This window comes from Leucoraja erinacea, chromosome 38 (assembly GCF_028641065.1).
Source record: "Leucoraja erinacea ecotype New England chromosome 38, Leri_hhj_1, whole genome shotgun sequence".
Taxonomy (NCBI): domain Eukaryota; kingdom Metazoa; phylum Chordata; class Chondrichthyes; order Rajiformes; family Rajidae; genus Leucoraja; species Leucoraja erinaceus.
Genome location: NC_073414.1, coordinates 11,128,997 through 11,153,514, shown reverse-complemented (window position 1 = coordinate 11,153,514; position 24,518 = coordinate 11,128,997). Strand labels below are relative to the sequence as shown.

The window sequence follows — 24,518 nt, the reverse complement described above, 5'->3', positions numbered from 1 at the left end:
AAAGGTCGGGTCTCCAGTGCAGGGAGAGATTCAAAAAGTTTCCCCCCCGCACTCCCACCCCACACCCGACCCCCCACACACACACCCCAACATAAATAACAAACACTGAAAACAGACACAAATAATAAAAACGCGGACAGGCTGCAGAGGCCGCTGCTGGCCAGAGCCGCGCCGCCTACCGGAAAATGACTGGTGTACCATGACACCCAGGTCTCGCTGCATCTCCCCCTTTCCCAATTGGCCACCATTTAGATAATAGTCTGCTTTCCCGTTTTTGCCACCAAAATGGATAACCTCACATTTATCCACATTAAACTGCATCTGCCAAACATTTGCCCATTCACCCAGCCTATCCAAGTCACCTTGCAGTCTCCTAGCATCCTCCTCACAGCTAACACTGCCCCCCAGCTTAGTGTCATCAGCAAACTTGGAGATATTGCCTTCAATTCCCTCATCCAGATCATTAATATATATTGTAAATAGCTGGGGTCCCAGCACTGAGCCTTGGGGTACCCCACTAGTCACTGCCTGCCATTGTGAAAAGGACCCGTTTACTCCTACTCTTTGCTTCCTGTTTGCCAGCCAGCTCTCTATCCACATCAATACTGAACCCCCAATGCCTTGTGCTTTAAGTGTGTATACTAATCTCTTATGTGGGACCTTGTCGAAAGCCTTCTGGAAGTCCAGATACACCACATCCACTGGTTCTCCCCTATCCACGCTACTAGTTACATCCTCGAAAAATTCTATAAGATTCGTCAGACATGATTTACCTTTTGTAAATCCATGCTGACTTTGTCCAATGATTTCACCACTTTCCAAATGTGCTGCTATCCCATCTTTAATAACTGACTAGCAGTTTCCCCACTACCGATGTTAGACTAACTGGTCTGTAATTCCCCATTTTCTCTCTCCCTCCCTTCTTAAAAAGTGGGGTTACGTTTGCTACCCGCCAATCTTCAGGAACTACTCCAGAATCTAAAGAGTTTTGAAAGATTATTACTAATGCATCCACTATTTCTGGAGCTACTTCCTTAAGTACTCTGCGATGCAGCCTATCTGGCCCTGGGGATTTATCGGCCTTTAATCCATTCAATTTACCCAACACCACTTCCCGGCTAACCTGGATTTCACTCAATTCCTCCAACTCCTTTGACCCGCGGTCCCCTGCTATTTCCGGCAAATTATTTATGTCTTCCTTAGTGAAGACGGAACCAAAGTAGTTATTCAATTGGTCCGCCATATCCTTGTTCCCCATGATCAACTCACCTGTTTCTGACTGCAAGGGACCTACATTTGTTTTAACTAATCTCTTTCTTTTCACATATCTATAAAAACTTTTGCAGTCAGTTTTTATGTTCCCTGCCAGTTTTCTTTCATAATCTATTTTCCCTTTCCTAATTAAGCCCTTTGTCCTCCTCTGCTGGTCTTTGAATTTCTCCCAGTCCTCTGGTATGCTGCTTTTTCTGGCTAATTTGTACGCATCATCCTTCGCTTTGATACTATCCCTGATTTCCCTTGTTATCCATCGATGTACTACCTTCCCTGATTTATTCTTTTGCCAAACTGGTATGAACAATTTTTGTAGTTCATCCATGCAGCCTTTAAATGTCTTCCATTGCATATCCACCGTCAACCCTTTTATAATTAATTGCCAGTCAATCTTGGCCAATTCGCGTCTCATACCCTCAAAGTTACCTTTCTTTAAGTTCAGAACCATTGTTTCTGAATTAACAATGTCACTCTCCATCCTAATGAAGAACTCAACCATATTATGGTCACTCTTGCCCAAGGGGGCACGTACAACAAGATTGCTAACTAACCCTTCCTCATTACTCAATACCCAGTCTAAAATAGCCTGCTCTCTCGTTGGTTCCTCTACATGTTGATTTAGATAACTATCCCGCATACATTCCAAGAAATCCTCTTCCTCAGCACCCCTGCCAATTTGATTCACCCAATCGATATGTAGATTGAAGTCACCCATTATAACTGTTTTGCCTTTGTCGCACGCATTTCTAATTTCCTGTTTGATACCATCTCCAACTTCACTACTACTGTTAGGTGGCCTGTACACAACACCCACCAGCGTTTTCTGCCCCTTAGTGTTTCGCAGCTCTACCCATACCGATTCCACATCCTCCAAACTAATGTCCTTCCTTTCCATTGCATTAATCCCCTCTCTAATCAGTAACGCTACCCCACCTCCTTTTCCTTTCTCTCTATCCCTCCTGAATATTGAATATCCCTGGATGTTCAGCTCCCAGCCTTGGTCACCCTGGAGCCATGTCTCCGTGATCCCAACTATATCATAGTCATTAATAGCTATCTGCACATTCAACTCATCCACCTTATTACGAATGCTCCTTGCATTGAGACACAAAACCTTCAGGCTTGTTTTTACAACAGGCTTGTTTTTACAATTATGTTGAAAAGTGGCCCTTTTTGATTTTTGCCCTGGTTTTGTCTGCCTGCCACTTTTACTTTTCACCTTGCTACCTATTTCTTCTACCCTCATTTTACACCCCTCGGTCTCTACGCTCACACATTTAAGAAACCCTTTCCCTTTAACTCCATCCTCCACTATCCCATTCAACACCCCACCCCCCTTATTCAGTTTAAAGCCACCCGTGTAGCAGTGGCAAACCTGCCTGTCAGAATGCTGGTCCCACACCTGTTAAGATGCAGTCCGTCCCTTTTGTACAGTTCCCCCTTACCCCAAAACAGATCCCAGTGATCTAAGAATCTAAATCCCTGCCCCGTGCACCAGTACCTCAGCCACATGTTCAGGTCCCGTATCTCCCTGTTCCTGCTCTCGCCAGCACAGGGAACTGGAAGCAAACCGGAGATAACAACCCTGGAGGTCCTGCTTTTCAACATTTTTCCGAGCTCTCTAAAATCACGCTGCAGAATATTCATCCCCTTTTTTCCGACATCGTTTGTGCCGACATGCACTACCACTTCCGGATGTTCACCTTCGCCCTTGAGGATTTTCTGCACTCTGTCCGTGACATCCTGGATCCTGGCACCGGGAAGGCAGCACACCATCCTCGCATCCCGTCTGTTGCCGCAGAAACCCCTGTCCGTACCTCTCACGATGGAGTCTCCCACTACAATGGCCTGCCTGCCTTAGGCCGTTTTGGTTTTGGCTCAACAGCCCTATTCGCATTGCAAGCCAGTCCGCCGCTCACGTCTTCTGTCCCAACAGCTTCTAAGCGGATGAACCTGTTTACAAGAGGTACACCACCCGGGGACGTTGGCATTCCATGCTTCCCTCCCTTTCTCACTGTCTCCCACCTTCTCTCTTCCAGTACCTTAGGTGTAACAATCGTACTGTAGGACTTGTCGAGGAACGACTCCGTTTCTCGTACGAACCGGAGGTCATCCACTTGCTTCTCCAGTTCCCCAACAAGGCCCTTCAGGAGCTCTACCTGGATGCACTTCTCGCACTTGTAGCAGCCAGAGGCACCAGCGGTGTCCTTGACCTCCCACATACTGCAAGCATCGTACTGAATCAGCTTGCCTGACATCTCCTTCTTTCGTCTCTACCTCTCAAGCGTATTGCGTGGTCTCCTCTCCAAAGACTCACACTTTTCTCACAGGGCCGCTCACTCACTGCCGCTCGCTAAGAGCTGCCCTGCTTAAATTGACTGATAAATTGCCTGATTTACCAATTTACAAAGCAAATTCCTCAGTTTTCAACTGTTTTCACCCCTCTGACTCACTTCTCTCCTCCCACTTGGGCTAGAGCCAATCAGTCGTATCTCTTGCTAATCTGCTGCTGCTGTTGTTCCTCCCAAATCTACAGCAGTTCTCAACAACTAAGTTACAGAGAAAGGTTGAATAAGTTAGGTCTTTATTCTCTGGAGCGCAGAAGGTTGAGGGGGGACTTGATAGAGGTCTTTAAAATGATGAGAGGGATAGACAGAGTTGATGTGGACAAGCTTTTCCCTTTGAGAATAGGGAAGATTCAAACAAGAGGACATGACTTCAGAATTAAAGGACAGAAGATTAGGGGTAACATTAGGGGAACTTCTTTACTCAGAGAGTGGTAGCGGTGTGGAATGAGCTTCCAGTGGAAGTGGTGGAGGCAGGTTCGGTGGTATCATTTAAAAATAAATTGGATGGGCATGTGGATGAGAAGGGAATAGAGGGTTATGGTATGAGTGCAGGCAGGTGGGACTAAGGGACAATAATTGTTCGGCACGGACTTGTAGGGCCGAGATGGCCTGTTTCCGTGCTGTAATTGTTATATGGTTATATGGAGCCGCTCCAAAGTAAGTGCGTTGTGTGTAGAGGTCGCCGCAGTTTACTCAAGGTGGTAATCATCAAATATACTGTGTAAAGGACAACTGATATTTTTTTGGTTACTGACTCTCTGCGAAAGTACAAATGTTTACTGGAGCCAGAGACATAGAGCACAGAAACAGGTCTTTCAGCCCAATTCATAACTGCCTACCCAGATAGCATTTTTTTTAATCTAACAGGTCAGAAAGGACAAAAATATGAAATAAAAGAAACTATTAAAATAGTAAATGTGCTATAAATGTATAAGCAGCCACAAACTATCACTGTCACAGGGAAGAACGTGCAATGACAAACTTTCTCATCAACACAAACATCACAAAGCAGTAAAAAACTGTCCAACCTAGGATAAAAACTGTGGATCTTAATGCTGGAAGATATTATTGTTAGCAGACGGAAATGTTTGTCCTTACCTTTAAGCAGTTGTATCCGATAATGCAGAGGAAAGAGAGCAGTGTGTGAAGAATTGAGAGGATTTTCAAAGTTGGTGCCATATAACCTGTACTCTCTTCAATGACAAAATATACCAATGAATCGTCATCTTCCTCCTCCTCTTCTTCATCACCATTTCCATTTCCAAAGCCATTGCTCATCATTTCATCGTTAAAACCTGATCCTTCAAAGTCTTCCTCATCTTCAAGCACTGACACCTTCCATGCACAAAATAAATATCAATCACTTGTCAATGTTTTAAGAATTACCTAAACAGGCTATGTTAAACAACTGGTCACGTTTTTCTCTGACCATTTTTCATCCATCAATGGTGACTGTGTTTAATTTAGGAAGAAGGTTGGAAGAGGGAAGTGTAATGGATCCTTGAGGCACACTTTCGAAAGAAAGATTTGCATTAATAGAACACGATCATTTCTTGTCGTGTCCTAAAATACATTGCAGCGAGTTGAATATTTTTTCAGATTGTTGCTATTAGCAAATGTTGTAACAACTCAGCAGACAAACTATCCAGTCATTTATTATAAAACTATTGAGAAAGGAAGAGGCGGAGACAATAGGCTATGGGAGAGCTGGGAAGGAGAGGGGAAGGAAGGAGAAAGCAAGGACTGCCTGAAATTGGAGAAGTCAATGTTCATACCGCTGGGGTGTAAACTACCCAAGCAAAATATGAGGTGCTGCTCCTCCAATTTGCAGTGGGACTCACTCTGGCCATGGAAGAGGCCCAGGACAGAAAGGTCAGATTCAGAATGGGAGGGGGAGTTGAAGTGCTGAATCACCGGGAGATCAGGTTGGTTAATGCGAACTGAGCGGAGGTGTTGGGCGAATCGATCGCCAAGCCTGCGCTTGGTCTCATCGATGTAGACCAGTTGACACGTAGAACAGTGGATGCAATAGATGAGGATGGAGGAGATGCAGGTGAACTTTTGCCTCACATGGAATGACTGCTTGGGTCCTTGGATGGAGTCGAGGGGGGAGGTAAAGCGACAAGCACCTATTCCTTTGCTCCGTAGATGCTGCCTCACCCGCTGAGTTTCTCCAGCATTTTTGTCCACCTTCGATTTTTCCAGCATCTGCAGTTCTTTCTTTAAGAAAATGTTGAGGTGTGGCAGGAGGATCCAGGAATGAACCCAAAGCTAGGAAGTGGAGAGTGACCTTGACTTTAACGTCCATGGGTAAAGCATTCAGGGTAAATGTGAGATTCCGTGCTCGAGATCAAAGTGGGCGACAGAGTTCAGAAAGAAAAATAGCACGAGTGCTGCAAGGCTTTGAATAGCAGTTTCAGAGGAAATAAGGTTGAAATCCAGTGGTTCAATGGCAAGTGCGAACCATTGCCAGTGAGGTGAGGAATCATACCAAAATACATTTTGGACATTATTAATGTTCATATCATTTGGGGGAGATTAAAAGAAAGAAGTTTGCTGGTATACATAAAAATCCCACTAATATATCAGATTTTCCTATCCTAAGATACCAAACAAATACATGGAATATCATTCCATTCTGGGTAATGCCTGTATCCAAGTGGATAACATTTTTTTTTTGCCGTAGCCTTAAGGACTGTTTAGGATTTTGTACTTCAGCAACACATAATATAATTTAGGATTCCAAGCCACTTCATTGGAACATTATTGACCAAAATGTGACTGAAGACTTTGTGTTGAGGTTGGGATAGGGGCATATTGTTATAAAGGATAAATTATGTGATATGAAGGAAATAATAGATTTAATCCTGGAACTCCCTATCCAATAGCAGTGGGAGAACACCTTCTCCAGAAGGACTGCAGCAGTTCAAGAAGGTAGTTCACCACCACATTCTCTGGAGCAATTAGGATCGGGCTATAAATATCTGGTTACAAGTGTTATCTGTAACCTTAAGAAAAATCTTGAAGGGCCTGTCCCACTTGCGCAACTTTTTCGGCGACTGCTGGCACCCGTCGTTACAGGTCGCCGAAAATTTTCAACATGTTGAAGATCCAGTGGCACAAGGTAACCAGATCAGCGGCAACTACTCACAACCATACAGGCTTCACCCGGCAACATGTCACCAGGGTGTCGCCTGTATGGTTGTGACTAATCTCCTAGTCACCCAAAGAGTTGTTGTGTCTTTCTGATCGCCGCTGAATTTTGAACATGTTGAAAATTCTCGGCGACCTATGACGGGTGCCGGCAGTCGCCGAAAAAGTTATTACTTTAATATTTGATACTAACAGTGAAATTTGGAGAATTCCTAGTTATCAGCCAAACTGTTCCACGTGTGATTTCATCCTTTTGATGCTCAACTTACCTTATAGAAGAGGAGGATAAAGTTGATTGCAAATGCCACAAACAGAGCCAGGAAGCGGAGATTATAGAAATTTCTTGACAGGTAATTCTAGTTAAAAGATGCAAAGAAATATTATTTATTCCATGCTATAGTTATATTAGTAACTGCACCTAACATCTAAATTCATCAACATCTAAATTCTAACATCAACCAACTTCTAAATTCTTCACTTATATCTAATTATAATCAATAAGAATAAACAAACACAATTTTATTTCCTCTGTGAAAGTCTGCTGAAGGGTCCTTGACCAAAAACTAACTCCATTTCTCTTTCCACACGAGGAACTGCTAGGACTGACCACATTTTTAAGAGCTCTTTATACTTACCAAGAGCTTTGTCTTATAATTTTCAAACTCGTTCCAGAACTCCATCACTGCTTCTGGTTCCACCTTTTTCCTCTCCATCTTGGCTTTTTTTCTTGCCTTTTTTGCTAGTGTAGAAACTTCTTCTTTTTCTTCTTTTTCTCCATCAGCCTTTTCTATTTCTTCTGGCTTTCCTTTCCCTTCCGCCTCTCCTTTCTCTTCCGTTTCTGCTTTTTCTTCTGGCTCTCCTTTTTCTCCTGGTTTTTCTTCCTGTTCTGCCGGGAGTTCAACCACCTCTTTTTCTTTCATATCCATCTCCGCCTTCTCACCATTCTCGATGCTTTAGAATGCAGAATCAGCAATATCATTCAATGATGCAACACTTAAGGTGCCAAACAATGATTAAGATGACAATTGCAGAATACGGCAGGACAAAATAGCAGATGCTTTTAACTACTGATATTTCCTGCCATAGCATGCAACTCAACGGAACACGACTTTCAGAGCAGAGTACAACTCCTCCATGCTACGATTGCCCAGAGTATTGCCCAACAACCAAACTCAAATTGTGTTGATGATACAATGAACTCATGAACAGCTAAGTTGACGGCTGCCAAGTTTCTGTATAATAAATATGGTTTTACACCTGAAAGGCACTAACCGAATGAAATACAATTTGAGCATTAATAAATAGTGGACAATATTTTAAAAAAGCAGAGATTTTTCTTATCTCCATTTAAGATAAGAGGTCTTTAGAGGTTTTTAAAATGATGAGAGGGATAGACAGAGTTGATGTGGACAAGCTTTTCCCTTTGAGAATAGGGAAGATTCAAACAAGAGGACATGACTTCAGAATTAAGGGACAGAAGTTTAGGGGTAATATGAGGGGGAACTTCTTTACGCAGAGAGTGGTGGCAGTGTGGAATGAGCTCCCAGTGGAAGTGGTGGAGGCAGGTTCATTGGTATCATTTAAAAATAAATTGGATAGGCATATGGATGAGAAGGGAATGGAGGGTTATGGTATGAGTGCAGGCAGGTGGGACTAAGGGGAAAAAAAATTTGTTCGGCATGGACTTGTAGGGCCGAGATGGCCTGTTTCCGTGCTGTAATTGTTATATGGTTATATGGTTATGGTTATCTGCTGCATTCTGACGAATGTATTAAAAGATAAAAATACTTACTCTGCTTTCTCTGCTTCAGTCTTGAGTTGCTGTTCAGACTTGATATCCAGCTGAAGTTGCTGTTGGTAAAAGTGTCATTTGATGACTGCTATGATAATTGAGGAAAATAATATTTCTCAATGACCTTACTACTAGGTCCAGGTAATAACAATGGGTTGAAGATTATCTTTTCAACAGTAATGTCAAGATAATGTTGAGTGTCACTAATCCAGCCTGAGCAGTGGGATAATTTTGAAAAGGAATTTCTGACATTTAAATGTCACTTTGCTCAGTCTGTGAAGAAGTTGAGAAAGAAAAATGTACAATCTTATTATTTATATGTACAAACCATGGAACTGCAGATGCTGATTTACAGAAAAAGACACAAAGTGCTGGAGTAACAATGGGTCAGGCAGCATCTCTAGAGAATGGATAGGTGATGTTTCGGGTCAGGACACTTTTTGAGACAGGAAGGGTCCCGACCCAAAACCTTCATTCACCTATCAATATTCTCCAGAGATGCTGTCTGAACTGCAAGCTCCTCCAGCACTTTGTGTCTTTTCTTGTTATTTATATATTCATTTTCAGGATTAGGTGATTTCTGTTTACTGCACAATACGTTGAACTATCAATTCACAAATAAAAGATACATCATTGCTAACAATAATCCGATATCCTCATTTTGAAACTAAAGGGCCTGTCCCACCAGCATGCGGCAAGCGCGACCTAACGTGGTCGCTTGAGCCGTATGGCCTCGCGGGGCCAGTCCCACTTCGATCGCTGGAGCCGTATGGAGTAGTGCGGGGCTGGTCCCGACATCGCGCGGGGCTCCGAAATACTGACACTGTCCAAAAATTCCGCGCGGCAACGACCTGTCGGCCCGCAGTCGCATTGAGGCCGTACACAGCACCTCGACGGGCGCACGCATGGTCTCGACGCCGTACACAGCGTCTCGACGTGCTGTTGCGTGATGTCATAACCGCCCGACGCCATGCAACGTCCAAATTCAGTCAGCCCGCCTCCTGCACAGCTGATTGGTGAGTATGATGTCGGGTCCAGCCCCGCACAACTCCAGACGGCTCCGCGCTAGACGCATGCAATCGCATGTTGGTGGGACAGGCCCTTAAATCTGAGATTAGATTTTGATCGTTTTTATCTGGATTACAGCACACGGTACTTACCCTGACCTTCCTAAAACTAGGTGGTGTTCCCTCTGGGGTTGGAGGCTCAACTGCTGCAGATTCCACAATGTCACCAAGTCCTAGGTTGGATTCAGGTGAACCCATCCTTAACTGGCCACTTTCCCTCTTTGCATCAGGCTTCTCGGCTGTTTCTTCATCTTTAGCTTGATCATCAAACTCAGACTGGACTGCAGTGTCTTCAACCTCTGTCTTACTAATGTCAGGAAGATCAGCGTGAACCTCATCCTGAGTAGGATCAGGCATACTAGCCAGGAGTTCTGTGACTGTCAAATGTTTAGCTCCTTCAACTAAGCCACCCCCAAATAAGGTATTCCATACTATCATGAAGAAACCACTACAGATACTGTAGATAAACTGCAAAATGCCTATAAACAAAGTCCAAAAGAAGGACACCAGAGACATCACAATCTCTTTAATTGTCATCTTCTTTAGTTTTCTATACCTCTTCCTTACATTCTTAAATGTGAATATTTTAAAAAAGTCGACAATGGAGCTAAAGAATCCCGAAAAAGCAGATGGTGCTTCAGCTGGAGAAGATATTTTCTCAGCCTCTGTTCCTTCAGCATTTTCTTCTTCCTCTTCTTCTTCTTCTGACTTTTCTCCCTCATCTGCTTCCGAGATCTTTGAAGCGATTTGCATCTCAAAAATGGTGTCTTCACAGAAGTTGACAAAAAATTCCATCTTCTCAGATTCTCGACCTTCATTCACCACATCAAAGATAAACTGCCGCTTCGACTCTTTCACCTGAGGCATCTCCCACTGTGTTTTATTGGCCTCACTAATCTCAAAGTAAATGCGCTCTATCCTCTTACTGGCGCCCATGATCTCGATGCGGCCTAGGAAAGGCTGGAAATAATTGAGAATACTTTCTGCTAATGCCAAGAAGTTTTGAAGTCTTGTATCATGAGGGACATGCTCAGACAGATTAGTGAGTAGCACAGCTACGTTAAAACCTATGTCCTTGGCTGGCTCCTGGAACCGGTTAGCAAATTCCTCATAGTTTATCATTTCATTCTCATCCGCTTCTGAGCATGAAAGTAAGAACTGGATCTCAGAAGATGTGTATTGCTTCTGACTGTCCATTGCTTTCTGAAAATCCTTCTTCGAGATAAGTCCTCTGGGGTCAGTTACATAATCTTTAAATGCATCAGAAGCCACAATGTCCTTTAGTTTCAAGAACATATCAAAGAACTTTAGGATCATTTCAACATTGCTTGAAGACTCGACCAACATATCCACCATTTGCTTTGCAATCGTTCCGTTCACAACATTTCCTGAAAATAACAAACAAGGAAAGATATCATTGTCATCACCTATTCTAGTGGCAGTTCACATAAATCACATTCAATATAAACTATCAAAAGTCATAGTTTATATCTCTCATTCAACCCTCATATTCATGTTCATTAAAAACTAGGAAGGACAAGAAGCTAAGAAAATGTGGATCTTCTAATTTCTATTGGAATACAGCACACGGTACTTACCCTGACCTTCCTAAAACTAGGTGGTGTTCCCTCTGGGGTTGGAGGCTCAACTGAAAATTCCTATTTCCTTACGACATAGGAATGCGGCCATTTCAGCGCACTGAATACATACTGTAGCTCACATATATACTTTCCCCACTATTTATTTTTCCTGTAACCTATTCTCTCCCCAATCCCATCAATTCCACTCAGATTCTACTAATCATGTTCTCAATGGCTAATTTAACCTACCAGCCCACATCGTCTTTGGAATGTAAAAGGAAAGCAGAGCACTTGAGAAAATCCAAGTGGGCATAGTGAAAATGAGCAAACTTCACAAGTTTCAGTTAACCCGGAGATGTTTGAGCTGCGAGGCAGCAGTTTAGGATCATCAGGTTCTGCTAATTACTGATAGTCTTATTCAATGATGGTCTGAGTTCAGGAAACTACCATTCGCAATGTGGGTTGGGTGGAGATAAGAAATGATAAAGACAAGATGTAATTGGTTGGTGGGGTGTGTAAGCTCCCAATGGTACATCAGGAGGAAATGACTGGAACTTATCAGGTAGAGGATATTAAAATAATAGACTTAAAAACTTAAGATAACAAGTTAATTAAATGTTTCGGGATAGTTTCTTGGTGTATGATAAAGGATATTATAAAGGTTGTGTGAAACGTGAACAGAAATGGTGAACTTTGCTGTACATTTAAAAAATGAAAAGGAGTTAGATTTGGTCCTATAGAAATGTGCCTGGGGAGTTCATAATGGAAAACACTTGCATTCTCTATAGTGAAGGCTATTGCAAATAATTCATCTTGAATGTTTGCATTATCATTCACTATGGAGGATAAAAATAACATTTAATTTAATAACTTTCAATTGGGAATTTCATGGGACGAACGTAAGAAAATTCCAATCATTGGGGAAATGGTTCCAGGCAAATTACTGGAGTTGAAAGTGGGGCTTCGTGGCAGGGTCTTCAATCGGACCCAACTATACTCACTGAATCTACAGCGCTTTGTCGATTTTTATTTATAGCGTTTGACCTTTGAAAAATCCTCTGATTCCTTGCATTTTACGGAATACCAAACTCGCTTATTGGAAAGCGAGCAAAGAAGATGTTACCTGGACTGCACATTAATGTAGCTTGATCATTGGCTTCATGATTGAAATGTTATGGTGCAGATCGCAAAATTTGCCATCTTTTTCACGATGGAATGTTGTAATACGTTTGCAGATGACATGAAAACAGGTGGTTTCAGAGATAGTGAAGTGGTTATTAAGAATTACAGCAGGATTTTGATTAGCTGGCATGTGTGCTGAGGAATGGGCTAATGAAGTTTAATTCAGGTAAGTGTTAAGCATTGCATTCTAGGACATTGAACTAGGGTAGGACGTTGACAGTGAACAGCAGGATCCTGGGGAATGTTGTAGAGCAGAGTGATCTAGGAGTACATTTACATAGTTCCCTGATGTAAAGCAGAGTACTCGGAGTACAACTGCATGGTTTCCCAAAAGTGTCAACGCAGCAAGATAAAGTGGTGAAGGCAGCTTTTGGCACATTGGCCATCATCAGTCTGAAACTGAGTATAGAAATTGGGACATTATGTCGTGCAAGACGTAGTTGAAGCTGCTTGGAATGTCGTGCTCAATTTTGGTCACTTGCTGTAGGAAAGGGTGCAGAAAAGATTTCCGAGGTTGTTGCCAGGACTCGAATGCCTGAGCTATAAGGGAGTGATTGGGAAGCTAGGGTATTATGTCTTGGAAGACATGAGGCTAAGGGCTGCTTTTGTAGAGGTGTATAAAATCATGAGGGGAATAAATAGGGCAAATACACAGAATGTTGTTCCTATGGCAAGGGATGGAAGAACTAGAAAGCACAGGTATAAAGTGAGAGGGAGAAGAATTAATTGGAAACGGAGGGGCAACATTTTCACACAGAGGTTGGTGGGTATATGGAATTAGTTGCCAGAAGGAGGAGTGAAGTACAATAATAACTAAAAGACATTTGGACAGGTACGTGGATAGGAAAAGTTTAAAGAGCTGTGGACCATAAGTGATGGGGCATCTTGGTCCGTATGGATGAGTTAGACCAAAGGACCTATTTTTGTGCTGCAAGACTCTGTGACACTAAATGAGGCATCAACTGGAATGAATACCTAAATTATTCCATATTCACATATGATAAGAATAATTTTAATATATCTCTTCAGTCCTGGCAGCCACTGGTGGCACAATTAGTTCTGCCATATAGAAACTCTGGTGATGTGGTAATATTTACAATAGCCAGTATGAGCAAGAACTTGTCAGACTAAATGGACTTTAGCTTGTTTTATAGTTGCCTTTTAGAATGAGCATCCTTTCCCCATTTCAACACAAAGAATGTATTGCTGTATTTACCTTCCAGTAATGAAAGTAGCATTACCACCATGTCTTTCTGCAAGTCCAAGAGCTCCTTCAACAATTCAATCTGGCTAGAATCCTGTTAATAAATGTAAAACTGTTAAGAAACAACTTCATTGCCGACATTTTACTACACAGTAATACCGTAAGAATATTCATCTGAATGAGGGAAAGTTATGTTTTGCACTATGAAATCTGATTGTGATGACAAACATTGTTAATCATAATTTTCCTGTGTAGTACACCTGTTAAACTAATTGGAGGTAGTGGATAATTTTGTTCACCAAACAAAAATGCCACAATAATAAAAAGGAACATAAAAACCACCAATGACATCCGAGCAACATTTCAGACTCGGGATGATCTGCCCTTTTTTTTTTAAGAATTCCAGAGACACAACAACATAAATATATTTTGGGAAACAATATGGGTTAATGTCCTCCTAAAGAACAAAGATTGTATGAAGCAAAAGTTAACTTTGTACACACAATTCTATTCCATGCACTGTGGAAAATCAGAGGAACAAAGATGTGTTGAGGTACATGGATAGGAAAGGCTCAGAGGGATATGGGCCAAATGTGGGGAAAGGGGACTAGTTTGTGGGTAATTGGCGGCACTGCAGCCAAACATCGCGGCCTTTGCTGGGGATCGACCAGGAGCTCCATCGCGGGGACCTGCGGGACTTACCATCACGGAGCTAGCGATCCCTGTTGGGGGGTGGTCTTACAACCGTGGGAGCCTGCGAGACTTTAACATCACGGAGCCTGTTGTCTCTGGTTAGAGACTGACATCAGGGACTCCAAGCCGCAAGATTTTCAACCGCCCCGACGCGGGGGTTTTGATCGCCCTGGCGCGGGATTTTCGATTGCCCTGACGTGGGAGTTTCAATCGCCCCAACGCGGGGGGTTTCGACTGCCGGCTACGGGAGCTTCGATTACCCCGACTGCGGATGGTACGACTGCCCCAACCGCGTGAGAATAAAGAGGAAGGAAATTGGAACTCCAGTGAGGAACGTGGGGAATCCGCTGTGGTGGATGTTTATGTCACTTTTTTATGTAGTTGCGTGTCTTGTTGCTTTTTTTTCGGGATGGCTGTACGGTAATTCGAATTTCACCGTACCTTAATTAGTACATGTGGCAATAAACTGACCTCAACCTTAGATGGGGCATCTTAGTCGGCATGGACAAGTTCTGCTGAAGGGTCTATTTCCATGCATTATGACTTCATAACACAAAATTATTAGGAGTCTAAAATTGGACTTGAATGCAACAAAATATTTCAATGATAAAGGTACTGGAGGGATATGCTCACTGCAAAATCCTCTAAATCCACTAGAAAGATAAATGATCCAACATCAGGATCCTCTCCTAACCCTTTGTCTCCAGCACTGAAACCTTCATTTGGCTCCGTTGGGTTTGGTCACACTAGTTGCATTCCCCAGAATCTATTTTGAATTCTTAAACACCCTATTGTGATATCCAACATTGAAACAAATGACCAGGTGGAGATAGGAAAAGGTCCAAGGATAGAACATGGAACAGCACAGGAACTGCCCCTTCGGCCCATAATGTCTGTACAAAACATGATGCCAAATGAATCCTGCCTGTACATCACCCATGCCCCACCATATCCATGCGCCTCTTAAACATCACCATCATATCTGCTTTCATCGCAATCCCTGGCAGTGGGTTCCAGACACTCTGATTTCTGTGTAAAAAAACTGCCCCGCACATCTCTTTTAAACATTCCTCCTCTAACCTTAAAGATATGCCCTCTACTTTTTGACATGTCCACCCTGGGAAAAGCTTTCTGACCGTCAAACCAATCTATACCTCTCATTATTTTATATACTTGTATCAGGTCTCCTAATCCAAGTTTGTCGTCTTCCCCTTATAGTTACTACCCTCTAATCCAGGCAGTATTCTGGTGAATCTCTTCTGAAAAGCCTCCACACCCTGCCTGCAGTGGGGCCACCAAAACTGCACATAATACTTCAGTTATTGCATGGCCAACATTCTATAACGATGCAATATACTCAATGGCCCAATTGATAAAAAAATGCATACCATAGACCTTACTCACCACTCTTTCACTACTTGTGTTGCCACTTTCAGAGAGCTATGGACTTGGACCCCAAGTTCCCTCTGTTCAGGGTCTTGCCATTACCTGTACACATTCCCTTTACACTCAATCTTCCCAAGAGCAGCCCCTCACAAACGCTCGGATTAAGTTATATCTGCCATTTCCCCACCCTTATCTGCAACAGATCAAAATCCTGCTCTAACCTTTGAGAGCCTTCCTCACTGTAACCAATGTTGCCGTTGTATGCAAACTTACTAAGTAACCCATCTACATTTATTTCTAAGTTGTTCATTTATATCATGAACAATAGAAATCTTAGCACGTGTCACAGACTTTCACTCTTTCACCAATACCCTTTATGGATGTTAAAGACCTGCCTGAAAAATGCATGATTCCTACTGATTTATGAGAATCTCTGGCACAAATTGTTCAAAGTGAAGCACAATCTGGGATGACAAACCTGAAGCCCATCAAAAACAGCAGTAATAGTGCACCACCTCACTAACTGCAAACCCATCTGCCTTGACAGGCACTTCCAGCCCCATCTGTACTGGAGACTACAGATTCTACATGTCTCAGAACACCACAAAACCAGAATGAAAGCACAATCAAAGGGAATCCTGCAAGCAATTCTTGCCTAAGAGTGCCAAGAGAGTTATCAAGGTAAAGAGGTGCATCAGATTTTTTGCCATACCATGAAGGAACAGGAAAATTGCACTTGAACAGCCTTACAATTAGCTGACAAATAAGGTGCGCAGTTGTTTATGAGAGAAGTGTCTGACGGATGAAATGGACATGTAAAAATGATCACATTTCCCTCCAAAATTGTCATTTATCTTTAAGACATGAGATACAACAAAGATGGGTGTCTATTACCTTATCTGTTTAATCTAGTACTCAGCAAATATTAAACACACCCACCTGAGCAGTAAAATACATTATTATATTTGATCCAAATAATTTTTTTAATGAAAGTAAATGAAAGAGAATGAACTGACACATTATAAAAATATCAGAACAAACTATGAAAAGAAGACATTTAAAATTGCAATTACTTTGATGCATAATACAAAAGTACTACATTTTGACATATACATGTTCAACTGCAGAAGTTTGAGGAAGATCCAGTGGACTAGCCTTCCTCTTTGAAAACTCTCTTCAGAAAGATTGATCCTGTTTTTACCATTGCAGAAAATATGGAACTCCAATGGGCAATGGTCTACGAGAGAAATTTGGCCACTGAGAGTTGTAGCTCCTAGCACTCATAAATTGGAAGGCCAAAGAGGTGCAGAGGCACAACTTGTCAGGGAAGGTACTTTGTGACCAATGATAATTATACAACATTGAACATATTGATATCAATCATAATCAAATATCAAACCAGATTTGTGCTTTGTTGTAAAGAGTAACATAGACAATGGAATATCAACAAAAGATGATGACCATGACTCAGTAAGGCTGATATCGCAATATAAGAATTTGATGCTGCTCGTTCAACTTTCATCTTGCTTCATTCAAGTAGTGCAAGCCAGAGCCATGACAATTTTGAGGGCACTAAAGAGTTAAGCAAATGGCTCACACGAACCAAGGATAAGGCACTGGTGACGACTAAAGGAGTTTGATGTTACTGAGTCAAGGAACTTGCTTACATGAGTAGAAACTTACTTACATTGCTTTGCAATCACTTGATAGGGCTATCAGTAAAATGGAAACTTTACAGTATATGAGCCAACTGAAGCAAAAATCATATGCCTCATTTATCACCAAAAGGGGAAATGATTTTGGAAAATTGGTGAGTCAATCAGACAGAGAGTAATGGAAAAGTGTTTGATCCCACAATAGGATAATTGTCTGAGACTGTTGCCAGGACTTAGCCTCCAGAAGTGCACAAATAAAGAGGCAGACTTGCTTCCGACCAAGCAACAGGAAAATTGTAGATGCGCAGGCATCTGTAGTCCATGAAAATGAAAACTCTGCAGATGTTGCAAATCCAGAATATATCTTTCAGGTTAACTAAAAAGGCTTCACATTTATTGAAAAAATCAGGTGGGCAGGGGGGGGGTGGGCCGAGGTGGGCAGGGGGGCGGGGGGGGGGGGGGGGGGGGGGGGGGGGGGGGGGGGGGGGGGGGGGGGGGGGGGGGGGGGGGGGGGGGGGGGGGGGGGGGGGGAGGGGGGGGGGGAGGGGGGGGGAGCCTGTACATAGTGACGTCTATAGCGGCAAATGCGGAGGTTCAAGGCCCCGACCACGGGAGAACAAAGGAGGAAGATTAACTGCACTTTATTCCCTTCCAATGCAGTGAGAAATGCTCAGAAATAGTGGATGTTTATGTTGAAATCAATTGGTGCATGTGAACTTGAATTTGAAGTAAATTATCTACGGTAGTAACTTACAGTGTATGTCTCATTAACAGTAAGAAGAGGTTGACATTTTATGAATTGAAGTCCATGCAGATTTAAGTACCATGAGATTATTTTTTTACATATTCTGTAGCCTCTGCCCCTCCACTCTACAGAGCCCATAAAGTGTTTTGTGTGGGCATGCACTGTAGGCACTGTGCCACATAATGAACTAATTTGATCATTTGCTGACTTGCCATCCCATCTACCTGGACATGCATACATGTATAATTTCCCCATTGATATGTTGATATTGTCTTACATAATATAAACAACCAGACTGATTCCTGGGATGTCAGGACTATCTTATGAAGAAAGACTGGATAGACTTGGTTCATACTCTCTAGAATTTAGGAGATTGAGAGGGGATCTTATAGAAACTTACAAAATTCTTAAGGGGTTGGACAGGCTAGATACAGGAAGATTGCTCCCGATGTTGGGGAAGTCCAGGACACGGGGTCACAGCTTAAGGATAAGGGGGAAATCCTTTAAAACCGAGAAGAGAAAAACTTTTTTCACACAGAGAGTGGTGAATCTCTGGAACTCTCTGCCACACAGGGTAGTTGAGGCTAGTTCATTGGCTATATTTAAGAGGGAGTTAGATGTGGCCCTTGTGGCTAAGGGAATCAGAGGGTATGGAGAGAAGGCAGGTACGGGATACTGAGTTGGATGATCAGCCATGATCATATTGAATGGCGGTGCAGGCTCGAAGGGCCGAATGGCCTATGCCTGCACCTAATTTCTATGTTTCTAAAACATATTACATGTAAAATACTCCCTGACACATGTTATCTTCTATTATTAGGAGGCAGCAGTGTATCCCGGGTTACCATGCCAAGTGCTATCATCACTTCTGCAGCATAACAACAATAAATCGAGCTATAGCAAGGTCTCGAAGGAAGAAAGGTAATGATAGGACTCAAACAACAATTCTTTGTGTTTATGGTCATATGATGTTACTTTGAACAATGAAAAGATATACTTGAGGATGTTGATTTATTTCACTTTGCATTCCTTTTCCGTTTTCTTATTCCTCTTTTAATTTAGTTCAATCCACAGATGCAGAAAGGCCTAAAACCCCTGTCCCACGGTACGAGTTAATTCCACGAGTTCTTCCAAGTTTGCCCTGATTTAAATTCGGAGATTTACGGTACTCGGGGCTCTTGTGGACATTTTTCATCATGTTGAAAAATCTTCACGAGTCTTCCCGTGCTTACCTGCCATTAGCAAGTCTTCCCGCGTACCTGCCGTTAGCGCTAACAGACGTCCCCAAGCTCCGATGTACCCGAAAATTAAAAAAGTGATTTGTGTTTAAAAAACCTTGAGATCCTCTCGCCTGTCAATCACCGCGATGATTAGCGGGCGGGGCAGGATTATAAAACACCAAATGCCTGGATGTGACTCAGTCACTCTGCAAGATCGTGAGGGAGAGGCCAAGACCCCCCTCCCCCCACTGGCCAGCAAATTGGAATTGGTGGAGAGGTGGAATATTGCATTGGGGGACCAACCCTCCCATGTAAAGCTGGGACCCAACGGATCTAGTATATATATAGTACACACACATAGAGTATAATAATATATGGTTTAAATAGACCGCAACACGTAATTAGGCTCCCCATGGAATAATATGAGCATTGAGCACTAGATGGCGCTTAGTTTTTTGATCTCATTTTCTAATTAGCTTAATTAATTAAAGTGCAACTTTTGGCTGACGAGTTATGACTTTCTTCTCAACTTTATCTTATCTAAATTTCAAGTAGATACCAGCCATGGGTCACGAAAGATAAATTCTAGACACATTTTCGATGCTGGGCCCAGCCTAAACCTTTCAAACAACTCCAAACTCCACTCTATTCCAGAATAGAAACAAACATAGAAACATAGAAATTAGGTGCAGGAGTAGGCCATTCGGCCCTTCGAGCCTGCACCGCCATTCAATATGATCATGGCTGATCATCCAACTCAGTATCCCGTACCTGCCTTCTCTCCATACCCCCTGATCCCCTTGGCCACAAGGGCCACATCTAACTCCCTCTTAAATATAGCCAATGAACTAGCCTCAACTACCCTCTGTGGCAGAGAGTTCCAGAGATTCACCACTCTCTGTGTGAAAAAAGTTCTCCTCATCTCGGTTTTAAAGGATTTCCCCCTTATCCTTAAGCTGTGAATTGGAATTGGTGGAGAGGTGGAATATTGCATTGGGGGACCAACCCTCCCATGTAAAGCTGGGGCCCAACGGGTCTAGTATATATATATAGTACACACACACACATAGAGTATAATAATATATGGTTTAAATAGACCGCAACACGTAATTAGACGTAATTAGGACGTAATGTCACAGGACATAAATTCATAAATTATATGGGCAGAATTAGGTGATTCAGTCCATCGTCTACTCTTCCATTCAATAATGGCTGATCGATCTTTCCCTCTCAACCCCATTCTCCTGCCTTCTCCTCATATCCCTTGACACCTGTACGAGTCAATAATCAATCAATCTCTGCTTTAAAAATATCCATTGACTTGGCCTCTACAGTCTTCTGTGGCAATGAATTCCACAGATTTATCACCCTCTGATTAAAGAAATTCCAACTCATCTCCTTTCTAAAGGTACGTCCTTTTATTCTGGCCTCTGGTCCAAGACTCTCCCACTTGTGGAAACATCCTCTTCACATCCACTCTATGCAGGCCTTTCACTATTCGGTAAGATTCAGTCTCCCCTCATCCTTCACACCTCCAGCGAGTACTGGCCTATAGTTTCCACTCTTTTAGTTGGCTCCCTTTTTGTAGTCATATTTGTAATTTTCCAATTGTCTGGAACCACTCCTGACTCTAGTGGTTCTTGAAAGATCACTATTAATGCCTCCACAATCTCTAAAGCCACCTCTTTCAACACCCTGGGGTGCAGTCCACCCAGTCCAAGTGACTTAGCGACCTTCAGACCTATCAGCTTCCCATACCAGTTACCTTGCAATCGCCCGGGTCCTATTGGAGGCTCTGGCTACCAGACCTAATATGACTTTTGTCATTACTGCCGCGACTCTCTGCCACATCCACAGCCCCTTGAGTTATTTACCCTCGCTCTGATCATGTGATACATTCCACTTCTAACATGGATCCTGTTCATTCCAGCAGCCCCTCCCAGCCAAGGACTGCTCTCACCCCAACCATGGACTGTTTACCCTCCTACCATCCGGGAGGCATTACATGTCTCTCCGTTGCCGGTCCAGCAGGTCCAGGAACAGCTTCTTCCCGGCGGCTGTCACTCTACTCAACAACGTACCTCGGTGACTGCTAATCACCCCCCCCCCCCTCCCCCGGACACTCCTCCCACAGGAAAAACACTATGCCTGTATATATGCTAATGTAAATATTTATTCAAATCATATGATATGTCGCTCTTCCAGGGAGATGCTAAACGCATTTCGTTGTCTCTGTACTGTACACTGACAATGACAATTAAAGTTGAATCTGAATCTGAAACATCTGACTCTAGATTGCCATGTTCATTCTACAACCTAAAATCTGATCATAACACCAATGTTTACTCCTCTCTAGCCATACTCAATCAGACCCACCATCCAGTTCCAGTATCAGTTTATGTGCATTCCTCTCCACACTGCCCTCAATATACACTCACAACGTTAGACTGCAGACCAATCATCCTTCCCCCTTTAATCCACAATCCGGCACAGGTTCCATTTGTCAAGTTACAATTGTCACTCCCACTTAACCCAAGGCATCAGGTGCAATCATTGTGCCCTCCCCTTTACAGTATTACTTTGATTGTTTTTTTCCCTGCCAAACTAAGATCCAAGACAGTGGCTTTGATTATTCCCAGCCCACATCCCCAACCAAGACACTAGTTGTTGCAATCCTCCAATCTAAAGAGTCCAGCCATTACTATCCTTTCATCCAAACTCCCACCATTGTATTATCTACAAACATCCTTTCCTTTCAAACCATGGGACAAATACTTCATCTCCCCCCTTTACAACCTCTGATCAGACCTGTGGTTGTAGCTCTTATTCCCTAATGCCTAGACCTCACCACTCCTGGTTGGTCCTCATATTCCCTCATGCTCTCATACAATGAAGAAAAAGCAACAATTCTACAACCTATGTGTAGGAAAGAACTGCAGATGCTGGTTTAAGAATGCTGGAGTAGCTCAGCGGGACAGGCAGCATCTCTGGAGAGAAGGAATATGTGATGTTTCGGGTTGAGACCCTTCTTCAGACAATTCTACAACCTAGATCTGTAATGAATTGCTCGTGGTTAGTTTGACTGGTCTAATATGGTGACTGGAACCCATTGTTAAGCACCAGGTAGCATCATCATACATAAGTTATGCCTGGAAATGCAAATCCAAGATGATTGGTGAAACATAGCATTTTTCACCAACACAATTGCCTTGTTGAGTGCCCGAGTCAAGAATAGATCCAAGTCTTGCCTCTTAGTCTCCTGCGCCATTCTCCTTCACAGAAGGAAATACTTCATTCCACATCCTAGTATTAAGTTCAGTGAAAATTGCCCCTGATCAATATTTATGCCACAGTTCACTCTCAAACACCAATCTCTTCATGGACTTAACACAAATGTTTACATCAACCCCTAAATCTTTCCAGTAAAAGTGTATAGAACTATTAAGATTTTCACAACACAGTGTAGCAATGCAAAAATAAACTGTAGATGAAGATGTAGATGGCATTTATTTACTGTTTTTACAAGAGTAGGGCATATTGCACGACAAGGTTGTGTGGAACTATGGTCTCGTCCTTGTATGACTGATGAAGACATCACTCCAGGGATAGTGGTTTTGTTAGTGACTATCACTCTCTCTTGAATACATTAGGAAGACAAATAATGTAATTGTTAAGACTGGAGGATTTTAGTTACATTGAAAGATAGGCTGAGCTTGTTTTCTAGGGTGTGAAGGAGGCTGAAATGTGATCAGAAAGATTTGTATCAGATTATGAGGGGCACAGATAGTGTAGATACTCATATTCTTTTTCCCATGGTAGGACTGTCAAGAGGAAGATTCTAAGTTTAGTTTAGTTGAGAGATACAAAGTGGATACAGGCCCTTTGGCCCACCGAGTCCGCACTGACCAGCTATCCCCGCATATTAACACTACCCTACACACACTAGGGACAATTTACATTTATACTAATTAACTGACATCTTTGGAGTGTGGGAGGAAACCGAAGATCTTGGAGAAAACCCACGCGGTCACGGGGAGAACCTCCAAACTCTGTACAGACAGCACCCATTGTCAGAACCGAACCTAGGTCTCTGGCACTGTAAGCGCTGTAAGGCAGCAACTCTACCACTGCACCACCATGCCGCCCTCAACAAGAGGAGTTTTAAAGCGGATCTCAGGGTTAAAATGTTTATACTAAGAGTGGTTATGTCTGGAACATGTGGAAGTGGTGGAATTAGAATATAATTACTATGTTCACAAGCCATTTAGATAGGCATTTAAAGAGGCAAGGCATAAAAGGATATGATCCTCTTGCAGGCATATTTGGTTTAGGTCAGTATGGACATGGTGAGTTGAAGGTCTAATTTCTGTGCTGTACAACTTTATGTGAAATACCACTCAAATACTTTCTCCAGCACCATATGCTGTAGTATAATAAATCTTTAGATGACTTTATTCAACTTAATATACATCTCAAACAGATTAAAATAAAATGGTCATCATTTGTAGCACTATCCTGGACAGCCTGATACAAAAAGCAGCAATAAAGCAAAACTTACCTCATGCCGAGCTTTAATCCAAAAATGTTCCTTTTTGCATGGTAATAAACAATAAATATTACGTATTAAAATGACATCATACCTAATTTATGTATAATTCCCTTTTCGTACAGCCTTCATGGTAAAATTATTTGGCGTTTACTTTTTATACGTAAAACTGACTTTCAAATGGTAACTCCAACATTGTATTGAGAAGGCAAAGCATACATAGGTTTTGAGGGGACTTGTAAACTACTTTGACAGTACATGATGAAAAACTTAAATGGGCATTGAAATGTAACGAGGCAATGGTTTTTAACTTAATGGTCAGTTTAGATTTAACTGAATGACAATTATCTCGATATCAGGATGGTTAGCTGTTCAAAGTGCATGCAATAAATGCCATATAATATTAACATTGGGCTGATAGTCAGCAGAATGTCCTCCTCATTCAATGAGCCATCAGTAAACCAACCTTCCCATCATGTTATCATGTGGTCTCCCCCAAGCACTGTCAGATAGCTGACCGCCACCTACCCTGCCACTGTGGTCACGTTTCCATTCAACTTCACTTCCCTCCACACAATTGGAGGAGGTAAAATGGGACATGATTGAGGTATATAAAATTATGATTGGAACAGTAGTTTATCGGGAACTTTCCCCATATCAGAAGTGAATTAAAAA

At 42.5% G+C, this 24,518-nt stretch overlaps 1 protein-coding gene across 5 annotated transcripts in view; it reads right to left on the bottom strand.

The window, feature by feature from the left end:
• LOC129714278 (ryanodine receptor 1-like) overlaps positions 1–24,518 on the bottom strand; it is a 525,269-nt gene that overhangs the window by 25,531 nt on the left and 475,220 nt on the right. For all 5 annotated transcript variants that reach the window (XM_055663830.1, XM_055663832.1, XM_055663834.1 and 2 more), the window contains 6 exons: positions 13,611–13,692; positions 9,726–11,020; positions 8,566–8,624; positions 7,409–7,724; positions 7,043–7,129; positions 4,719–4,955 (listed from right to left, as the gene is read on the bottom strand). In XM_055663830.1, the coding sequence (XP_055519805.1) occupies positions 4,719–4,955; positions 7,043–7,129; positions 7,409–7,724; positions 8,566–8,624; positions 9,726–11,020; positions 13,611–13,692 (2,076 nt within the window). The remainder of the gene's footprint in view (positions 1–4,718; positions 4,956–7,042; positions 7,130–7,408; positions 7,725–8,565; positions 8,625–9,725; positions 11,021–13,610; positions 13,693–24,518) is intronic.